Raw genomic sequence first — 21631 nt, 5'->3', positions numbered from 1 at the left:
TATTCAATTCAATAAAAAAATTGAATATATAAATTTAATTGTATTATATAATTATTACACAATTTGTCAATTGAATAAAATTATATAATCTATAATTTCAAATCGAACAGTCTTTTTTTTCTAAACAATCACTTTAAGACGAATTTGTATTCTTAGTTATAAGTCTTATTTTTCTAACTTCATTAAATGAGCACAAAAATGATATTGATCATTTCAATGAAGCATCGAGTATAATTATTTTTTTTTCTTCACGATAAATTTGATATAGGGTGACGTATTTCCTATTGAAATTGACTGGTGACGATTTGATGAAATTTTTTTTGTTTTTTGCAAAGCAAGGATTAAAGCTTTTTTTACATATAGGAAATAGATAAAAATAATTATGGGAAGATAGAATTTTTTTTACAATCATGTGACAAATAATGAATTTCTTATTTTTAACTGTTTTTGAAAAACTATTCTTTCATTTATTATTTTGTAAGAAAAATTGATATTTTTTTGTCTATAACTAATTTTTTCTTTACTAATATTCTAAATTTGAATTACAAATATAAAGTAAAAATTTTTACTTTATCTTCCGATTGAATTTTCGTTTTCTTTAATAAATTATTCGTTTAAAAAATTTTCCTCTTGTCTCAACGCGTTGAATTTTTGTTTGTTTGTTATTTGTTATGAATAACGAATGTTAATTTTTTTTCTAAATATATTACAACTATGATTCGATTGTACAAAAATTTATTAACTCGTGTTGAAAAAAGAACTGTATGTATTTATTTTTATATCGTAAATTATTACAATTTTCATTGTATTAATATAATATATAAAAAAAAAAAAAAAAAAAAAATCTTTACTCTATTAATAATTATAATAAATTTAGAATAATAAAATTAATTATAAATAATGTTAATATTTAAATTTGAGTAAATTGTAAAGAATAACGAATAAGTTTAAAGAAGGAGTAACTTTTTTTAATTAACACAAAGGGTAAAAATGGCGATTTTATTGTCATTCGTCAGTGATCCGTCAGAATTATTATTATTTCAATGGTTTCTATTGAAACATTTATTAATTATTAACATTAGTAAACATTAATAACGAAGTCAACTACTGTTTTAAATTGTAATATCAGTCATTTTATTAACATTTATTCATTATTTATTGTTTCCTTGTCCAATCACTGTTTAATACTAATTACTATTTTATGAACTTGTTTTTTTTAATTGTAAATAATTAAATTAATTTCAATTACTTGTTAGCCATAAATCAGCTTTTTTCGAATATTTTTCATTTTTTCACTCTTTTCACTCTTTTTACTTTAATCGAATTTGAAAATTAATTAATAATTTAAGAAAATAAAACTCTTTGCCATACTTTTCTATATTCAAAATTAAGTCTTATTTGAACAGTTTCAATGACAAATTTCTAGCAGCAAAAAAAAACAACTGCTGACTAAAATTCAGTTGAAAATTCAAAAGACATTTCCCAAATTTAATTCATTTTTATCTAGTTCTTATATGTACGCCTTTCATTTTTTTATTCTCTCGTAAGACTGCCCCGCCTTAATTGAATGAATCGGATTTTTTTTTTGATTCTTAAATCGGGACATTAGAGTGTGAATATCATTTTGACATTTATTGATATTTTTTTAAGGACTCTAGAGACTCGATGGCGAGTCAAATTTTTCAAAGAGTCGATCCCCTGTGTTGTCCTAAAAACGCATTAACAATCAATGAACAGTGTTTTTTTATGTAGTTTTACTTTTCCCTCTGACTTTAGAGAAAAGTTTTTTCATTTTAAGATCGTATTCTTTTTTTTTGTCATTTTTATTTATAAGAACCGATTTTTTTTATTAATCTATTTAATCGGTTGTCAAACAGATTCCTCGGTTATTGATTTTGGCAACACCATTTTATTGCTGAAAATTAAAAAGTTCTGCAATTTTAAGAATGAAAGTGATAAAGCGAAACAATTTTAAAAATCGGGTTTATTAATAAATTAGTTTTGCACAAGATGCAAGGTTTTTTTTTATAATGAAAATATGTTAGTAACAATTTTCTAAAATTCTGTACGGTTATGTATATTCTGATATATGAGAAAAAATTATAAATCTAGCTTTGAAGATAGCAAAAATCGATCGCGATTAATTTACCGATACTTGATAATAATATTTTTATACTAATTGAAAAAATTTTTTTGCTATTTTTACCATTAGTCGGTAATACAGATTTCTTTAATGGCCCATAACCATCTGTCGGTAATTTATACCTCTTGTTTTATCGACACTCAACTAGATTACTAGAAATCTACATTACCGATCGATATTGAACTGCCCTAATTTAACGACCGTACTAATTAGTGCCTTATTACCATCGGTCGGTAATATATAATCGACGAAAAAGATCCGAGCTGTCGCATGTCGATTAGAATATACATAACCATATAAAATTGATCCCCTAAGTCTACATGAAAATGAGACGCATTGAGGTGTATGTAAAATTAATTAAATTTGACAAAATAAATAGAATCGATATAAAAGTCGACAATTCCCAGAGACAAGAATTGTAAAAAAACTAAAAACACAAAATGAAAATTACTTAATACAATAACTGAAGGATGAATCTTGATAAATTAAAATTTAAATAAGCAAATTTCATCTCTTTAGTGAATATTTGTTTTTTGAACTAAAATTGGGCTTCAAACGGTTTCCAGTAGAATTTAAATTGAACTTAATTAAGGCGACTAAATTTCTTTTTCAATTATTTAATAAAAGATTTTTAAAAAGTGGGTATAGTTTTTGTCTTAACATTATTTTCGCTTGTATATGAATGAGTTATGATATTAGAGCGAATGCAATACATGAAGCAACAAGCATGATGGCTTGACTTATTGTGTGTGATATAATTTGAGTCTAGCCCTACCAACAAGATATTTTACTTGGCGACGCCGGATATCCTTGAGTCGTCTTGCATTTCAACCACAATTGTGTCAGGATCCGGTACCCTATTTGCTGAGATGCATCCATTGGCAATAGTTGTTGGCAGGATAGTCTCAGACTAAAATTAATAGATTGCAACTGTAGTGGAGAAATTAATTTCACGGAATGGAAGGAAGGGATTTATTGGTAATTTAATTTTTTTAGAGGAGGGAAACGACATTGAGATTGTGAAGCAATTGTTTTTTTGGCTTTATTAATAGTGATAGGTGAAGGCCACAAAGAAATTAGGGACAAGTGATGACTATAAAAAAGAATTGACCACTTTACGAGAAGGACAATTGATGACTTTGCGAAAAAGGACAACTGACCACTTTAGAGGACAAGTGGTCACTCTCAATTGTTTTTATTAAAAAATAATTTGCTTTAGATTTTGTTATACAGATTTTGTTATATTCTGTAAAAAAAACAAGTGTTCACTTTGGACTTTGACATGTTAAGAAGACAAGTGGTAACTTTAAATTTAAACTGACCACTTTGAAAAAACAAGTGATTGTTCTTAATTTTTGGGGTAAAATGATGTACATTGACATATTCTTTACAAAAGACAAGTGATAACTTTACAACAAACAAGTGACCCCTACCAATTTGGAAGTGAACACTTGTTTGTTGTAAAGTTACAATAATAAGTCTAATTATTATCAAAAGGACAAGTGTTAACTCTCAAGATCTGAGAAATTATTTGGAAATAGTCTTTTTCTAAAGAAGCTGTGAAGACAAGTATCAATTTTGCCTTGTAACGACTACTTTAAATTTGATTTCAAATTATTTACATAGATAAATATTTATTTTTACTTTTGGAAGCCTTTATTAGTTTGTTGATTATGGAGCACTATTTGGAGATTCCCCCCATAAGTGTCAATGCACCTGACCATTTGTCGCGGTACACTTTTTTTGTCGATTTGGATCCTTGTCGGTATGGTAATGCTATGGGTCGGATAGAAAACTAAGTTGATCATTAGGGTTTTTGCAAAACTGCATTTTTCAAAGGAATTGTGTTCTTTATCCAGAACATAAAATTTAATTAAAATTTACTTATGGAAATGATTGAAAAGAGTATTTTTACTAACTTGATATGCTGCGGCATCCAGGGCCATTAATTCCTTTTTCGATAAATGTTCTACAACGGCAGCTGCGTAACAATCTCCTAGCATGTTATTTGTTGTCCTCACTCGATCTCTGTAATTAATTATTGGAAATTTAGTTCTTTCGAGAGGATGCAATATTTTATCAAACGTAGGAAGTACATTTTAAGACTTAGAATATTATTATTTTGACTTAGCTAGGTTTGACAAGTCTGCCAAAGAGAATAGTTACAGAAAGTAAAGAGAAAATATTCAAAGACGAAGTTGTATTTTATTACTTACACAAACCAATCAATGGCAAAGAGAAGAGAAACGTCTTGTACTGGTGCATCAATGGCACTGAGGACAACTAGAAGTAAAACCAACGCTGCGCTTGGTACAGAAGCAGAAGATACCGATGCTGCAGTCGAGGTTAAGCTGCAATTAAAGAATTCAATTAATTCAATTAATTACCTGAAGTTAAAAAGTTCGGAAGTGACAATAAATGAATAAATACTAACATGACAGTGATAAGTTCTCCAAATCCAAGAAAAATGCCATTCATCTGAGCAATGAAGATGCTTGCAACAGCCACAAACATGGCAGTACCATCCATGTTAATATTGCATCCAATGGGCAAAACGAATCTTGTGACCCTTGGGTCAACCCTCAATTTATCCGTCATCAGTCGAAACGTCACAGGAAGTGCGGCAGCCCTGTGCAAACCTCGATTAGAAAAAATCACGAAAATTCCTTTCGTTAAATTAATAAGGATGAGGCTTCCTCGTACACGTTGCACACCGCTTCCGGTCATTCTGGCCATTTATAACTATTTATTATATATTCTCAAAAGTGAATCAACAAATTACTCAAAATATTGATATTCTAACTTTGAATTCTCTCCAAATTTTGTATCAAAGATTAGACTAATAAAAAGTGTGCGCAAGAAAACTTGGGGCCAAATTGTGTAAAGAAAGAAAAAGTTGATTTTAGCAAAAATTTTGTTTCTCAGCCAGAATGACCAAATTGTGGAAGGTACTGAAAATTAAATGCAATAATTAATTTGTCGATTCGATAGTGGGTTGTCGTCCTCATTTATTAAAAAAAAATTTACAAGTCGATTCTGAAACAGAAAATTTCACATCTTCGTTTGCGGCCATCGTTACTTACCAGGACCCCTAAAGAGAATGGACCACCTGCAAAAGGCCGCGTGCCGCGCGTTCTAATACATCATCATGATATCAAACAGTGAGACAACACTGTTGAGACACACAGTCTCTCAGGCACAGTATAACAGAGTATTCTTTCTGGAAAAAGTTAATCCACACACAAGAAATTTTTGAATTAATGTACCTTGCTTGCTGTGGTTATAATAAACTCTTCGACTCAAAGTTTTTTTTTTTTTGCAAATACCCTCCTCCGATCAAAATTTACGAAAAATCTACTGTCGTCTTTTGTCCTTCAATCAAGTTGGGTAACAAAATTTTATGTGAGAATCAATAAAAAATTTCTCAGTAGTGGTTTCCTGGATTTCCATTCTCGGGACTTCTGTCTCCTCCGGCGAAAATTCTCCCGTGGTATATAAAGGTACTCTATGTTTAAATCGTCAGTTTTTAAACGAAAATTCTAACAGACGTCATTCCTGAACAGTCTTGTAGTTTGGGTATTTTAATTAGTTGCTCCTTTTTCTGAAACTGTCGATATAATATTTCTTCGACCATTTTGACCGGAGGTTGACAATTCCGTGAAAGATGATAAAAAAATATTTTTCTTTATCAATTTGTTCCAAAAAAATGATGATAATTTAAAGGGATTGAAAAGGATAGGATTTAGACGGACGAAATTGCGTATTTATAAGTTCTTTTTTCTACTTTTAAAAATTATTTGTTTAGATGTAGTTGGAATGTGGGTTTAGTTTTTTAGAGAACGCTTACTGTTTTAATCACTCTTCAACTGGGAAAATAATCGTTCGTACGCAAAAAAGAAGAATTAGAGAATTATTAAAAAGAGATTCGATTAAGATAATTAAAAGTAAACGTTCCGCTCGTTCCATTCTCCTCTTACTGGACATCCTCCTCATCATCATCATCATCATCATCATCATAATTCCTGCAAGAATGAAATCGACGCGAACAAACGATATTTTCCCAGTTCATCATCGATCATATAATTATTTGAAAGACTTAAAAACGACATTTTTTTTATTAAACTGGAAGCCTCTTCCTGCCACCTATCAAATTGGCAGCAGGATGACGAGGTGAACCTTCTAGGCTTCCACACTTTTCAGTCCAGCTAACACGGAGTCAGTCGACTCGCGATGTTACTTTACCAATTCTGGTTTCGTAACTCGCCTCAGTCATGTAATTTGTCATCCATATTTTTAGATTCATAATTCACTTTGGTTTTTCTATTTGAAGTCAAGCATTATTTTATTGCGTTATTGTTCTGTTACGTAAAACTGGACTCTATATTCTTTTGCTAATAATTTATTTAGAACTTTTTTGATTTGAGTTTTAATTACAATTAAATAGAAATCACCAAATTAATCTTAGTGATTAAATTAATTAAACCACAGAACGAATTGAATTATTTGATCTCTTAAAGAAATTCCAGAACAGTTAGAATTTAATTAAAATTTTTAGCTTTAGAAAAAAGGTTCATTCTATTTTCTGCATAAGAAGTAAAATATATCTTCAGTTAATCTTTCCATGGCTCTAAACTCTTGACTAATTTTTAAGTACGTTTGGGGTAATTCTACTTTCTAGGGTAACAATTTTAAAAAGAAAAATTTCAAAGAAGAGTCCAGTTTTGTCGAGATGACCATTACATTACTGATTTAATATTCATTTTGACTCCTATTGAATAGGATCGAATATGGAGACGACATCCTAAGTGCCAGCCGGGCTGCATACCTCTCTCGTGTTCTCTGGGAGATGGCAAACTCCCATGGTGAGCAATGCGAATGCCTGGGAGGGTTTTTCGTTAGTGATAGACAGGATCAGACCAATTTTCACAGCAAAATGCAATGAAAACAAATTTTCATTGCAAAATTAAATTTTCCCTCTGTTATTTATTTTGTTCGTACGAGAATAGTAAAAAGAAAGCTGTGAAAAAAAGTCCATTCGATAACTGGAATGGAATTTAAGGACCGCCATGGCCTCGCAAAGCCTCCTCTTGGCTGGCTGAAACATACTCTCTCTCATCAATCGTCTCTTATGGGCACACTTCAGCGTGTACTCCGAGAGGACCAAGGAAAATTAGACCGGGGATTTTAAAGAAAAAAACTTTTAACGAAAAATTGAATTGACTAATTCAAAACAGAAATTAAAATTATAGATCTTGATTGAAAACGGATTCAAAAAAGGAAAAATTAATTACAATTCGAAAGAAAAGTATTGCTCGTTGATAAATTAATAAATAAGGAAGAAATACAAAAGTAGAAGTTTATGGAGAAGATAAATTATAGAAGTATATTGAAAAGAAAAAGAATTTAATTAAAAAGACTTTGTGACGTGGATTTAGTAAAGGAGTGATAGAAGCAAAGGTTAGATTAGAAAAGTGTTAATGAAGATTAATTAGGGTCATCAATGAAAAGGAATGATAATTGTTTTTTTGAAGAGGTGTTTGGGGTGTCTTTTTTTTGGTGAAAAGTGGAGGATAGAATCGAGGCCCTGAGAGGTTTCGGCGTGATGGTATCGAAGGCAGGATGGGAACCGAAGGTCGTCGACTCACGTTGATGCCATGGCGAAGGCGGTGAGAGTACCCTGCGCGAGGCCTGTGTAGAACTTAAAAGGATTCTTCCTCACGATCGACAAATAGATCAGCTGCATGAACACCAACTGATATAAGAAAACTCCAATCACAATCGTCACAATGAACCATGCCAATTGAGACATCACTAGACTCAAGTCATTCACTCCTAAAATCTTGCCAGCGATCACAGACGTTATTCCAATCGGAGTCATCCTGTAAAGAAAAAAGTTTGTTTAGGGTTTTGGGTGTTTTTTGGATAGGAGAAGTTATGAAGATTATTGTGAATGAGAAAAGGTTTGTTTATTAAAAATAGTTATGCAAAAATTAGGCAAAGAGACTTTATATTAGGGAGACAACTGACAACTTTAGAGAACAAGTGATCACTTTTAATTTTCTTGGTAAAAAATGATGCCCTTTATAAATTTTTTATAGTCTGTAAATTATAACAAAAATATGATTGATCAACTTTACGAAAAAGACAAATGGTGACTTTGTAAAAAGAACAACCGACTACTTTACGGAAAGGACAAGTGATGACTTTGTTAATAGGACAATTGACCACTTTAAGAAAAGACAAATGGTGACTTTGTGAAAAGGACAATTGATCATTTCACGAAAAACACCAGTTATGACTTTATAAAATAGACAATTAACCACCAGGAAAAGACAAATGGTGACTTTGTAAAGAGAACAACCGACCACTTTACGAAAAAGACAAGTGATGACTTTGTAATAAGGACAACTTACCACTTTAAGAAAAAGACAAATGGTAATTTCATAAAAGGGACAACTGACCACTTTACGAAAAATACAAGTGATGACTTCGTAGAAAAGAAAATTGACTTAGGTTTTTTTAAGAGTTTCCCAAAAGTAAATGGAGCTTTTCTGAATGATAATGTCTGCACTAAGGTTAAAAAGTTTCCAGAAAGAAATTTTTTTTTCTTTTGAAAAGTATTTCCGGCTTTGATCCTAGTGAGACCTTCATTGGTAGGTTCCTCCCATAAGTAGCAATGTATAAGACCATGTATCGCGGTACACTTTTTTTGACGATTTGGATCCTTGTAAGCACAGCATTGTCACGGGTCGGTGTCTAAGACCAAATGGCCCTTATGTGACAAAAACATAACTGTCTCGTTCGACTCATTGCATAACTTATTTGCAAATAGAAATTGAATTTAAAAATAAAATAAACAAAAAAAAACAAAATACTTAAACATTTTATAAATTCAATCGTTTTAGTATAGCAGCAAAAAATTAAATATTTCGTCTCTTGACGTAATTTGTTTTTCAAAGATTTTTTTAAATCAGCACTTATTTAGAAAATTACAAAATAATATAAAAGCAAAAAAAGTAGATTTTTTTGGCGATAAAATAAATAGCAAATAATACTTGCCACATAACGGTTGAAACCATTCTCATGATGACCTCGAAGACAGCCTTAAAAAAGTCTATAACAACTTGACCCTTTTCACCCAAAGTGCCAAGAAAGGTTCCAAAGACCAAGCAAAAGAAAACTATTCCTAAAGTATTGGTTCCACTTCTGTATTGGATAACCCTCATCAATTCCTCATCCGGTGGTCCTTCAGTACTTTCAAGTCGTTCTGAATAGTTTTGAAAGAATTGTTTCTTTGGAACATACACTGTATGAGCCTGAGGAAAAAAATTTTTTTTTTAATTCTCGAATATCTAAAAGAAATAATAAATTTTTTTTATTAGAACATATATTTTTCTTTTATTTCTCACCTGTTGAAAGGCTGCTTGAAAGAGATTTTCTGGAAACATATTTCTGAAATAAAAAAAATTCTAAATTATATATTTAGAAAAAAAAAATTTCAATTGAACGATTTTGCAAATAATGTTCAGTCACTTACGAATAAGATACTTGCGATCGATGATGTTGTGTCTATTTTTGTTACCTCTTTTAAAGCTTTAATTCAATATCATAAATAATTCCGCTTGAAAAATTCGAAAAACGCATAAATAAAGAGATGTGATCATTCTTCTCTTAACGGGAATATTTAATCAGATTTCTATCGCACGAAAATGGACAATTGAATTTTTGGTGTAGAACTAATTTACCCAGCCATTCATCTGGAAAGTGTCTCTCGAAATTTCCGGGCTATCATTTTGTTTCACGTTAAATGTTTTGTATACTTCAATTTTTTTTCGTATTTTTTGTCAACTCTTAATATTTATCAAAAATTGGAAGCAAGTTCATTATTTTATTTTGTTACCAATAATTATTTTATTTATATTTATCTAGAGAATATTGTCACGATGGTTCTAAGATTTTCATTCAGAAATCTTAGTGTTACAAATTTAAATATTAGCTAACTTTCAATTTTCCTAAATTCTCTTCTATCAATTTGTCAAAAAATATTTCCCTCTTGTTTTACAATTTCCCGAGAAATACTCTCTCAAACTCCATCAAAACTTTCTTATTACAAAACTTTTAATAACATTTAAAAAAAACGTGATTTCATAACATTTTTAATCCAGTTATAAATAGACTACTTGGCTCTTAATCTATCAGTGCAAAAAAAAGTCAAACTAAATCCAAGTTCACGAACGTGAAATTGCGCGCAATTAAACCAGAAAGTTTAAGGTCAAACGTTGGCGTGATTCGATTTTTTTCAAAAAAAGTTTTAGATTGTATCTTAAAATGTGCAGAGAGATAGCTGAGACTTCTTTCCTTAATGGAGTTGCAAAAAGAAAATAATTCTCTCTAATGTCTAATATTGACAATTTGGATGATAGAGAAAAAAAAATTACAGAGAAAATATTTTTTTTTTGGTTTCTTGAAATAGGGCCAATTTGGCACTGAAATGTGATCGTACCTTCCAAGATCTAAAAGACTGTCCAAAATGTTGACCGCCCTCGCTTGCGTTGAGGGTGCAATCGATTCTTTAAGACCAGGATCGCCAGGATGAATAAGAATCACAAGAATGACGCCAATAATTGCATTCAGTAATGACGTCAGAATAAAATACACGAGAGTTCGAACGGCAATCATTCCATTCATTCGAGCATTTAAACTCGCAGAACCTTAAATAAAAATTATTTACTTCATTATTCAATTATTATTCAATTATTTTTTATTCAATTACCTATTTTTTTACTTATGGGTTTTTTTATCTTTATTATATTTACTTATTTTTGTTTTGAAAAATTAAATATATTATAAAGACTAGAATTTATTACAATTTTTTTTCATTGAGTCCAAGTTTTTTTTGCACTGGTCCATGTAATTTGTATGAGGAAAATTGATTTTAAGATTGAAAATTTTGGCACAAAAGTTATTTTTTTTTATTCTAAGGACAAAAATAGGTCGAGTTTGAAAAAAAATATTGAATTTGCGTTTTAAAAATTTTTTAGTGTTGATTCTCTAAAGGGGTTGTTAGGTTTATATGAAAGATATATGATCGTACTTACCAGATATGAGACTGGCTATAACTAGAGGTAAAATCATCAATTTCAGTAACCTCATAAACAGCTCACCCGGATAACTAATTAACATCACAGCATCATCACCGAGGCCCAAAGGACGCAGGCCAAACCCTGTAAAATAAAACAAGAACGCAATTTTAATAATAATTTTTAATTTTTTTAATATTAATTATTTTTATACCTAATTAATTTAATAATATTTATTTTAACACCTAATTATTTTAATAATTATTATTTTAATACCGAAATATTTTAATATAATTATTATTTTAATATCCAATTATTTTAATAATTATTTTTTCAATATCTACTTATTTTAACAATTATTATTTTAATTTTAAAAATAATTAACTTAGATATAGAAATAATAAAATTTTATTGAGTTTGTAAATTAATTTTTTTTTTCAATAGAAATTTTTCTAACAATAGTTGCCTTAATAATTTGAATTAAATGGACTCTTGTTTTCATTCGAATTTCATTTTTCTAATTAAATTGAAAAAATATCAGCGAAACCAAATTAAAGACCAGAAATTTGCTAAATGCTACATTATTTAATGTACGTTAATTAACAACTGCGTATAATTTTTGTTACTTTCTTTATTAACTAAAACGAAAAAAAATAAAGAGAAAAGTCATTAAAGTAAAATGTTGAAAATAGAAAAGAAAATGGAATTTTTTAATATCTTAATAGTTTTCAAGGTAAAATGTCGTCAAAGAAGGTTTAAAAATCAAGGTTTCGCGTTTCAAACCAAGCGGAGAGGAATAGTTATAGTGCGCGAAAAGGAAATTGTATTCATACTTCATTATTTGTTTGAGATTTTTGATATAAAGCTGTCAGTCTTTGTCATTTTAAAGATTAATATTCTTGGACACGAGTGGACAAAAAAAAAATATTTAGAATAATTTTTGCATGACCTATTTTATGCCACGTTGACCATCTACTATCCTTCTTTTTATTTTAATGTCGAGGAAAAAAAATGATTTTCTATTTTAGAAAGAAGAGAAGAAAATAATGGATAGCATTTTTCTTTTTTTTGGTATAATTTTAGTTAAAAAGTCCATTTAAAGATACATTATGTGTGTATTACATAAAGCTTTCAGAGTTCGTAAAAAACATCTCGTTTCTAAAAAAAGCTTTTTTTTCATCACAAAAAAAGGAATGAGAATATCTCTCAAAGAGAAACGTTCTCTGTACTTTTATTATTTCCTCATTTTTATCATTATTATTATTATTATTATTATTGTTTTACTTTACTATTTTTGTTTCTTTACTTTTTCTTTTAGTTTACTATTCATATTAGTCTACTTTTTACTTTTTTATCTTTTTTTATATTACTGTATTTATAAAACTTTACTTTATATTAATTTACTTTTTATATTAGTTCACACGCCTCGGCATAAAAATATCCATAAGGAAAGTAAATTAAAAATCCGTTTATAGTAATAGTCAAACTTTTTAAATTTAAAGTCTGATTATAAATAATTATAGAATTACGAATATTAAAGAATATTTTAAGATTCAATATGGAGATGCAGGCTTCCACCTGCGAACGCCAAGGTCACCGCCAGATGGCAGTTTTCTTCTTGGAATTTATTTATTTCTTGGAATTTCTCCTGACACCTGGTGGCGACCTTGGCGTTCTCAAGTGGAGAGATTCAATCTCCATTTTATTCATCTGAAACTATTTTATAATTACAATTCATCTATATTACTTTATTCTTGATATTACTTAACTATTTATATTATTTTTCTTTTTATATTAATTTCATATTTCTCTTTTGAAAATTTTTAATTTTTAATATTCTTTATCACATGCACAAAAAATTAAAAATTAAAAATACTAAGTGTAGAGAAAATAATAATAATAATAAAGATTCAAAAATTAAAAAAAATAGTTAAAAATTACAAATAAGAAAAGCTGCAAGGGAAATAAAAAATTTAAAAAAATAATTAAAAATTAGAGAAAAAAATTAATGAATGGAATGTGAAAACAAATGAGTCAGTGTATTTTAGAGAATTATCGTGTTAGGCACTTGGAATCGTTTCGTGCTTGAGTAGTGATTGGTAATTAGATGAGAGACTTTGGAATGAAACCCTGAAAAATTGATTGACACCTTTTAAAGAGATAGCGTAACTGGGTTTTACGTAATCAAGACTAATTTCGAACTGGGTCATGCGTGTCGGAAAATTCACTAGTATTCTATATCGATATTGAATGTGTATTTATATATAACAATTTTTTTTCGATTGTAACTCGAAAAGGACGTTTGGGGTGATAGGAAACGGATATGTGCGGTATATAGATTGTTATAGTTGAGGGGTTTGAAACGGAAATTTAAAAGGGTATAATCGTTCGATCTTTTGCAAACGAAGGCCTTTGAATCGTCAGAAGCCTGTGATTAAGAAGCCCTCCTTTCACAATAGTTTTAAAGCCAACAAACTTTAACCTACGATCTTTAATGTTTTACGAAAGAGTTTTTTTTTCATTCAATCATTTTTTTTTCTTTACTACATTATATGACAGTATAATTTATTTTTATTTTTAAAATTTAAATTAATTAATTTTATTAAAATAAATAAATTAATTAACTTTATTAAAATAAATAAATTTTATTAAAATTAATTAAAAATTTAAAGAACATTTTTTGTCAGTGTATGTATAATTAATTTTTTCTTAATTTACTGCTACTTTGCTGGTTTCTGTAGATTTTCTAGTGAAAATAATATTTTTCCTTTTAACAAGAACTCATTAAAAATTTCATTAAATTCGGATCAGGTTAGCTAATAAAAAACTGCAAATGCTGTTCATAAATCGTGTAAATTCTCTGCAAAGTAAACTAGTGAGAGAAGAAGATAAATAAAAAATGTTAAATAAATAATAAATAAAATATATTTAAAAAAATATAATAAATAAAATAGTAGTAAATAAAAAAATATAATAAATACAGAAATACTTCCTCTATGAGGAGGTAATAAAACAATAGTTAAATAATAAAAAAATAAAAAAAAAGTAGAAAAGAAGGAATAAAAAATACGTAAAAAATATTATAAGAGAAACTTTTATGAAATTACCAACAATTAATAAATAGTAAATAAGAAATGGTAAATAGCAGAACAATTAAACACAAATAAAATATAATAATTAACCAATAAAAAATTAAATGAGTAAAAAAATAATAAATAGAAATTTTATAGAAATTAAAATAAATTACTTACATAAATAATAATATAGAAATTAATTAAATATGAAAGTAAATAAAAGTCAATGATTTGCAATTGTGTTGACAATGTTTGAATGCAACAATATTTATCTTTCTATTATTTTTTTTTATTTGTTTTGATCTCATTAAGTGTCTACTGTAGGCATTCATTATATTCACGTTTCGTTATTTTATGATGGTAATTATTATAGTTTTTTGTAATTGTGTACTTTACAAACTTTATTGCTGTTTATTTTTCTAATCTACGATGTTTACTTCAATTTATATATTCTGTCATATAAAAATTATATTGACAGCTTGTTGAATCAGTTAACAATATTAATAATATTAATAAATAATAAAATAAAAATTATAAAATTGATTTACTATTAAATTCTGCTATAAAAATTTCATTTGAAAAATTTAAGTGATTATATTGATCATTAATTTTTTTTTTATTTTTGGATTGCATTTTCAGTTTAGGATAGTCACGCGAGAAATGCTCTCTCATATTATAGGACTAAATTTATTAGTCATAAACGAATTTATTAGACATATTGAATATATGAGTTGAATATATGAGGATTATTTTTTTTAAATAACGATAGGTTGGGAATTTAGTGTTTTAACGAAGGTTAATTGGTTTGCCGAATATTGATGATTAGGAAAATTAAAAACGTACCATTCTTTCGGGTTAGTATATAGATACAGTACTTTTATGAATTTTAATTTTTTTAACCTTTCGTGAATTTTTTTCATTTTTATATTTGTTTGTTAATTTAAATTTATTATTTATTTATTTGCCATTTAGGCCCTTTTTGTATTTCTTCTTTAAAATAAAAAAATAATACTTTAAAAGAATTATGAATGGGAAAAAAGTTTTTAAATTTTTAGTACTGGATTTTTTTTGCAATGATACATAGTATTTTTTTATTTAAAAAGCATATTGTTAAAAATGTTAATGAAAATTAAAAAAAAGGAAAATTCAGTTCATTTTCATGCTGGGAATTAATTAATTTAATTACATAAATAAAATTACGGGTACGTGGATATGAATTTCATTAAAAGTGTACTTGAAATTTTAATTACGTAAATATGTAAAGAGGGAAAAATAATTCAATTTTAGATTTGAATTTAATAATATCTTGAATATTTTTAGAACCTACTTTTTCTATATTTTACATTTTTTCTTATAGAAATATTTTTTGAAACACGTAAATGTCAATAATTTTTAGTAATTTATTAAATTTTTATGCTTTTATTTATTTTTTTTATTTATTTTGAAATTTTTTTTTATTTACAACATTGAGTAATTTAATGCTTTTCAAAAATCGTCATGTATCACGATTTTTAAATTATTTTTATATACTTTTATGCAATTGTCAGCTATATTAGATTCGCCATTTTAAATTCTTTAAACGGGTGACTCAATGTCTAAACATCTATCAATTTTTAAGAAATTGTCGCACATATTTTAAGATATATTAAAGATCTGTCATTTTTAATTTTTTCAAAACGTTAATGTTAATCCAAGTACAAATTTTAGAGTCGATTTTCAAAAAAGCGTCGCCATATTGGATCCGCCATTTTCGATTTTTAAAAATAGTGACTCAATGTATAAAATTCTATCAATTTTCAAAAAATCGTTGCCATGTTCAATTTGTCCGGAACAGGCATTAAAAAAATGTCCAATATGCAATGAAACATTTGTAAAAATGTTTAAATGTTTTGTAATCTTCATCTTTATGAGATCCGCCATTTTGAATTTGAATATTCTGACATCAAATTCCTAATCAGAGACCCCAAAAACCTCTGAGTTCCAGGCAAATTATATCTATTTTTAAAAAAGTTGTCCGCCATATTGGATCCGCCATTTTGAATTTTGAAAAACTGACATCGAATTCGTAATTAGCGGGCAATCATGGTTGATGCTCAATTTTTTTAACCTCAGGAAAAAATTCAGGATTTAATTTCTAGTTGACATTTATATTTGCATAATTAATATATACAAATCTACTTTTTTATGTATTATAATTTATAATTTCATTCATGCATTTGAAAAAAATTTTTACTATGTTTTGTACCTATTTTAACGGGTATAGTTTCAATTTTTATTCTTCCGAATGAGTAAAATCCGTTAAAAGTTTATTAATTACTTATCAACTACTTTTAGTAAAAGATTTTGTATCATATAATTAAATTCCATCAATTTTCGTCATTAAAAAAATTATCAATTGACATTTTGGAAATATTTTGACGAGGAAAATAATGTATCTATATCAATAGAGCTCTTATATTGAAAAAAAAAAAACTGAAAACAGATTATTTCCTGTTTTAGAATTTTTTACTTTAAAGGATAAAATAAAAGTGTTCTTTAATGGAAAAAGAAGGGTTGCGAAGCTTTATTAATTTAAAAACATTGTATCTACTTTACAAAAGCATTTATTTACAAATGGTGGAGATTTTTATCATTTGTTAGTTTTTTGGTAAAGATTTTTCACTTCTTGGGATGATATAGGGGTGGTGCTTTTAATAGGGTTGTTTTTTGCTTGAATTATGGGATTTATATTTGTAAATAATAGATACAAATAATTTTTTAAAATTAGATTATTCGTTTGATTAATTTTTTTATGAATGGCTCTGTTTAGAAACATGATCAAAGAAAGGGATGATTTTACCCTTTTCCCCACTTGTATAGGGTGAATGAATATTTATTTCTTGTTCCTTATGAAGTAATGAGAGAATTGATATGCGAATTTTCCCTGTCGGATCGAAAAATCGACTATTTTTAACATTGTCCTTTGAAGAGTACATACTAAATGAAAAGAGATAAGAATGTTTGTTAATCAGATAGATTTTTAAAAATCCGTCGCCATATTGAATCCGACATTTTGAATGTCATTAGAAACGTATCTAAATTAAGAAAAAAGAAAAAGAGATAAGAAATATCTCACCAAGAATCACTCCAAGGAGGACTCCCGACAATGTAACCAATAACAGTAGGTTTTCCCGTATCCATTGGGTGGTATCTGCCGTCATCTTCCTGGGACCCTGCGAGGCGGAGACGTCCTGACCACCCATTTTGGCGAAGAGGTACTCAGAGAACCTGGAGGACGACTTGTCCTCCATCTCTTCACCAGGCGCCCTGGCGGAAGTCGAGGATCCCGCGGACCCTGGCTCCTCTTTTCCCGATTTTTTCCGGCGTACTGCTGGGCCCCGGCAGAACCACGATGACGAGAGGTTGCCGTTTTGGGGATCTTGTTGTAAATCCGCACGAAAGGACCAATCACGACTACCCACCAGGCGTCGGAGAAGCCTCACGGCCTTCCACGATCCTATTGACTCGATCGTCGTACCGGTTTATCGATCTCCCTACAAGGTTCAACACACGGGACTATCTAGTCCCAACAAATTTTTTTTTTTTGGGAATCGGCAAAAAAAAGAAAAAAAAAGTTTAGAAAAAAGAAAAATTCCTCCGAAAAAGGCAACTGGAGAATAAATCTCTCACTTCTCCCTAATTATTCGCGGACCCGAAAAATACACTTTTACTCGAGAGGACAAAATTTTTTGAGATGCGAGAATCCTGCCCAGGTAATCTCACAACCGGTCGAAGTACTTCACACCGGTGCTGAGAGAAAGAGATTCGTTGCGCAGGGTCAGTTACCCCTTTTGAGAAGATTTGTATATTTGGTCGTTAAATTTTGTCTAGTGGTAAAAATATTTAAATCTTTATTTCGTTTGTAAACACCGTTGACTCTTTTCTTTTGCAAATTCGTAAATTAACGTTCTTCCTTTTTTTGATGAATCGATGAGTTAAATATTTTTGATTAGCGAAAAAAAAATGTAATGAGGTTACGCGACGTGTACCTCGCGAAGGATGAGCCCTGACTGGCCATCAAGTGTCGGCCATTGCCGTATTGATTGGCAAAGCTGGCTCTGGCTCACTCTCAGATTTCAAGAAAGTTCTCTCGCATGCGCCAACTTGACAAACTCGGTCGCTATCAGAGAGAGAGGATACCCCAAGGTATAAACGTGTACCACGCATTGCATTCAACCAAAGTCGCTCGATATCGTTGATATCACAAGGACGAATCGACAATTCATAGAGAAACAGGAAATGGCAACTTGCATTTTGAGATGGGAACACATCAAGGGTAGAAATAATTGATAAAGTCTTTTCGTAGATAACAATTTTCCTCGTGTTCTATTGAATATTCTATTCGTCGTTTGCTTTCTTCTATTTACTATATTTCCTTCAGTTTAGAATTATTACAAATTTTATTCTTCTTGCAAAGTAAAATTAAAAATAACTTTACATGGAATTTTCTACTGAGCCGATGCTCTTAAAATTCAGTATCTATTAAGATACCAAATTTAAATTCAACGCCAAATTCAATACCATGTATTTAATGTATTTAGAAAGAATTAAAATCTAGGAAGAAGGGTTCGTCGATACAAATGGGCAAAAATTAAATATATTTGTGAAGCGGATTCGAAAACATAGTTACAATTGAGTATTGTTACAGTGCCATCAATCATTTTGCTCTTGTTTCTTGAAAATTTAACCCAATCGATGTATATTGTATAATCTGTGAGTTCAACAGTCGATAAAAGTAGGTCACTTGCTCCAAATATCTCAAGGACGGATGTAATCGATAAGATTTTATCAACCCCATCTTTTTCTGCGAAGGGTTCCACTATCTCTGGATAGAGGGAAACATACGCCACACTCGAAGCTTATAGACTATTCTATTCCACCCCCATAACATTTTAAAATCTAAAGTAATATTTTTAAAATTCAAAAATGGCGGATCTAAAATTGGCCTAGATGTCAATTTTTTCTTGAAAATAAAGAAAGAAGAATTTAATTTGTTAGGCTACTTTAGAAATTAACAATTTTTGGTAAATTTATTCTTTAAAACAGATTTTGTTTTAGTTTAAAGGTATTCAAATTTAAAGTATTTCAATTTGTTCGAAATGATTATTTTATTGACAGTTTGTGATTACATAACCTGTTATTTCTGTTTTAGGTTTGATGATACTCGGGAATTTAAGCTATTTACTTAAAAGAATTATTTATTTTCAAATTGATTATTTTATTGACAGTTTGTGATTACATAACCTGTTATTTTCCTTTTGGGTCTGATGATTCTTAGGAATTTAAACGATTTACTTAAAAGAATTATCTATTTTCGAATTGATTATTTTATTGACAGTTTGTGATTACATAACTTGTTATTTGCCTTTTGGGTTTGTAAATCCTCAGGAGAAAAAAAGCTAATGTTCACTTAAAAACATTTTGCTTTCTTCATTTTAAGTGCACACCATAATTTATTGTAATAAATTAAAAATTATTTTTGTTTTGAATTAAAACTGTAATTGAATGAAGATTTTTCAATTTTCGTCTCCTATAAGTTGGTGAACTTTGTGCTTCTCATTGGATTCAAATAAATAAAGTTAAGTTTTAATTTCCTGCAAAAATAACCTTTACCCTTTTCATCACTCTTGTTATATTTCAATCAGATGATTGTATTGCCTTCAGCCAGAGTGTGAGAGAAAAATGCGAGAAATTGAAGTTCGAAATTTTAAACCATGGGAAAAGTAGGAAAAAAAGAATTCCTGAATAGACCCCTTCGGCAAACAATTTTCACTAGCGGTGTATTGCGAAAGCAAATTGAAAATAAAAATTTTTTGATCTTGATTCAAAATCGATGGAGTGAGAGAAAAATAAAAAATAGGACAAGTGCACTCCTGTGCAAATGTATATCTATAAAATATATTTTCCAAAAGTCCCTAAACAAATTATATAAAAAAAATTATTCTGTCGAAAAAATAATTAAAACACATCGGAGAATAAAAATATTTTCAATAGAATTTTATACATTTTTTACGAAGTTGACTTTTTATCACAAAACCCTATTGTAATTTAAAATACGTTTTCCGAAAATAAAAGTTTGTATTGTTATAATAAATAAATAAACTCCATTTGTTAAAATATTATGTTTTACGGTATTTTAATTGTTAAGAAAATGGTTACCAAGCACTCCGTTTTATTGTTTATTTATTATTATTCAGTTTCAACCAATATCGTTCAAGTCTTTTGTTACCAGTTATAAAAAAATGTAAAAAGAGAGTAAAATTTTAAAAAAATTTAATTATTTCTTGGTAGATAAAATAATGTTGTTAGTGAATAAAATTCCGCTACTTCTGATTAAACTTCTTGCAGAGTGAATTTTTCCATATTCAGTTAGTTTGTGATAATTTCTAACAAATTTTAAAATTTATACTCTCAGGTTTCTCTTTTTATCGAGTTTTCATGTTTGCACTATAAACATATAATTTTTATTATACTTTTATTTATGAATTTTAATTTGCTTTTTAACTTAACCTATTTATATCACGATTTTTATTATTATTAATTTTTTCCGATTAATTTTATTACTGAATTTTAATTTTATTTAGTTTATCCATGTATGAATGTTGTTGAATGAATTTTTAAATTTCGTCCTAGATGCCAAATTTTTTTGTGGAAGTAAAGAGAGTAGAAATTAATTTGTAGGGTAAATTTAGAAATTAACCATTTTTTATTGTTTCTTAGGAGTGGTAAACTATTTGTGATTACATAACCTGTTATTTCCCTTTTGGCTTTGATAATTCTCGGGAATTTAAGCTATTTACTGAAAATAATTATTTATTTTCGAATTGATTATTTTATTGACAGTTTGTGGTTACATAACCTGTTATTTGCCTTTGGGTTTGATGCTTCTCAGGAATTTAAGCTATTTACTGAAAATAATTATTTATTTTCGAATTGTTTATTTTATTGACAGTTTGTGATTACATAACTTGTTGTTTGCGTTTTGGGTTTGATGTTCCCCATGAAATATGATTAACATCGACTATACTGACGAAGCACCAAATCTAGAATGATGACGTGTTGTACAGAAGTAAGAGCGTCGATTTTTAAAGACAGTCGCGCCCCTAGTGGTCGATTTGTGGACTATCTTTACGAAATCGACGGTCGATAATACATATTTATCGCTGTAGTGTTTTTTTGATTATTTTTTTATATATTAACCTAAATTTTATTATTCTGGAAAATTTTACCCTCCCACAATATCTAGATTAATAGAATTGATTCACAAAATGAATTTCGCGGAAACAAGTATGCCA

At 28.7% G+C, this 21631-nt stretch overlaps 1 protein-coding gene across 1 annotated transcript; it reads right to left on the bottom strand.

Moving 5' to 3' along the window:
• Positions 1–914: 914 nt before the first annotated feature.
• LOC122504254 (excitatory amino acid transporter) lies at positions 915–18360 on the bottom strand. The gene is made up of 11 exons (XM_043615267.1): positions 17413–18360; positions 11242–11367; positions 10647–10854; positions 9553–9595; positions 9203–9459; positions 7789–8022; positions 4578–4772; positions 4360–4494; positions 4063–4171; positions 2919–3053; positions 915–1915 (listed from the first exon to the last, which is right to left on the bottom strand). Exons 1-10 carry the CDS (start codon positions 17585–17587, stop codon positions 2931–2933), a joined length of 1605 nt encoding a protein of 534 aa, XP_043471202.1. The 5' UTR covers positions 17588–18360; the 3' UTR covers positions 915–1915; positions 2919–2930.
• Positions 18361–21631: the final 3271 nt, after the last annotated feature.

The sequence above is a fragment of the Leptopilina heterotoma genome, unplaced genomic scaffold (genome assembly GCF_015476425.1).
Source record: "Leptopilina heterotoma isolate Lh14 unplaced genomic scaffold, ASM1547642v1 Lhet_286, whole genome shotgun sequence".
Lineage (NCBI taxonomy): Eukaryota > Metazoa > Arthropoda > Insecta > Hymenoptera > Figitidae > Leptopilina > Leptopilina heterotoma.
Note: the sequence above shows the minus strand (reverse complement) of the source record. Positions and strands in the feature narration are given on the sequence as shown.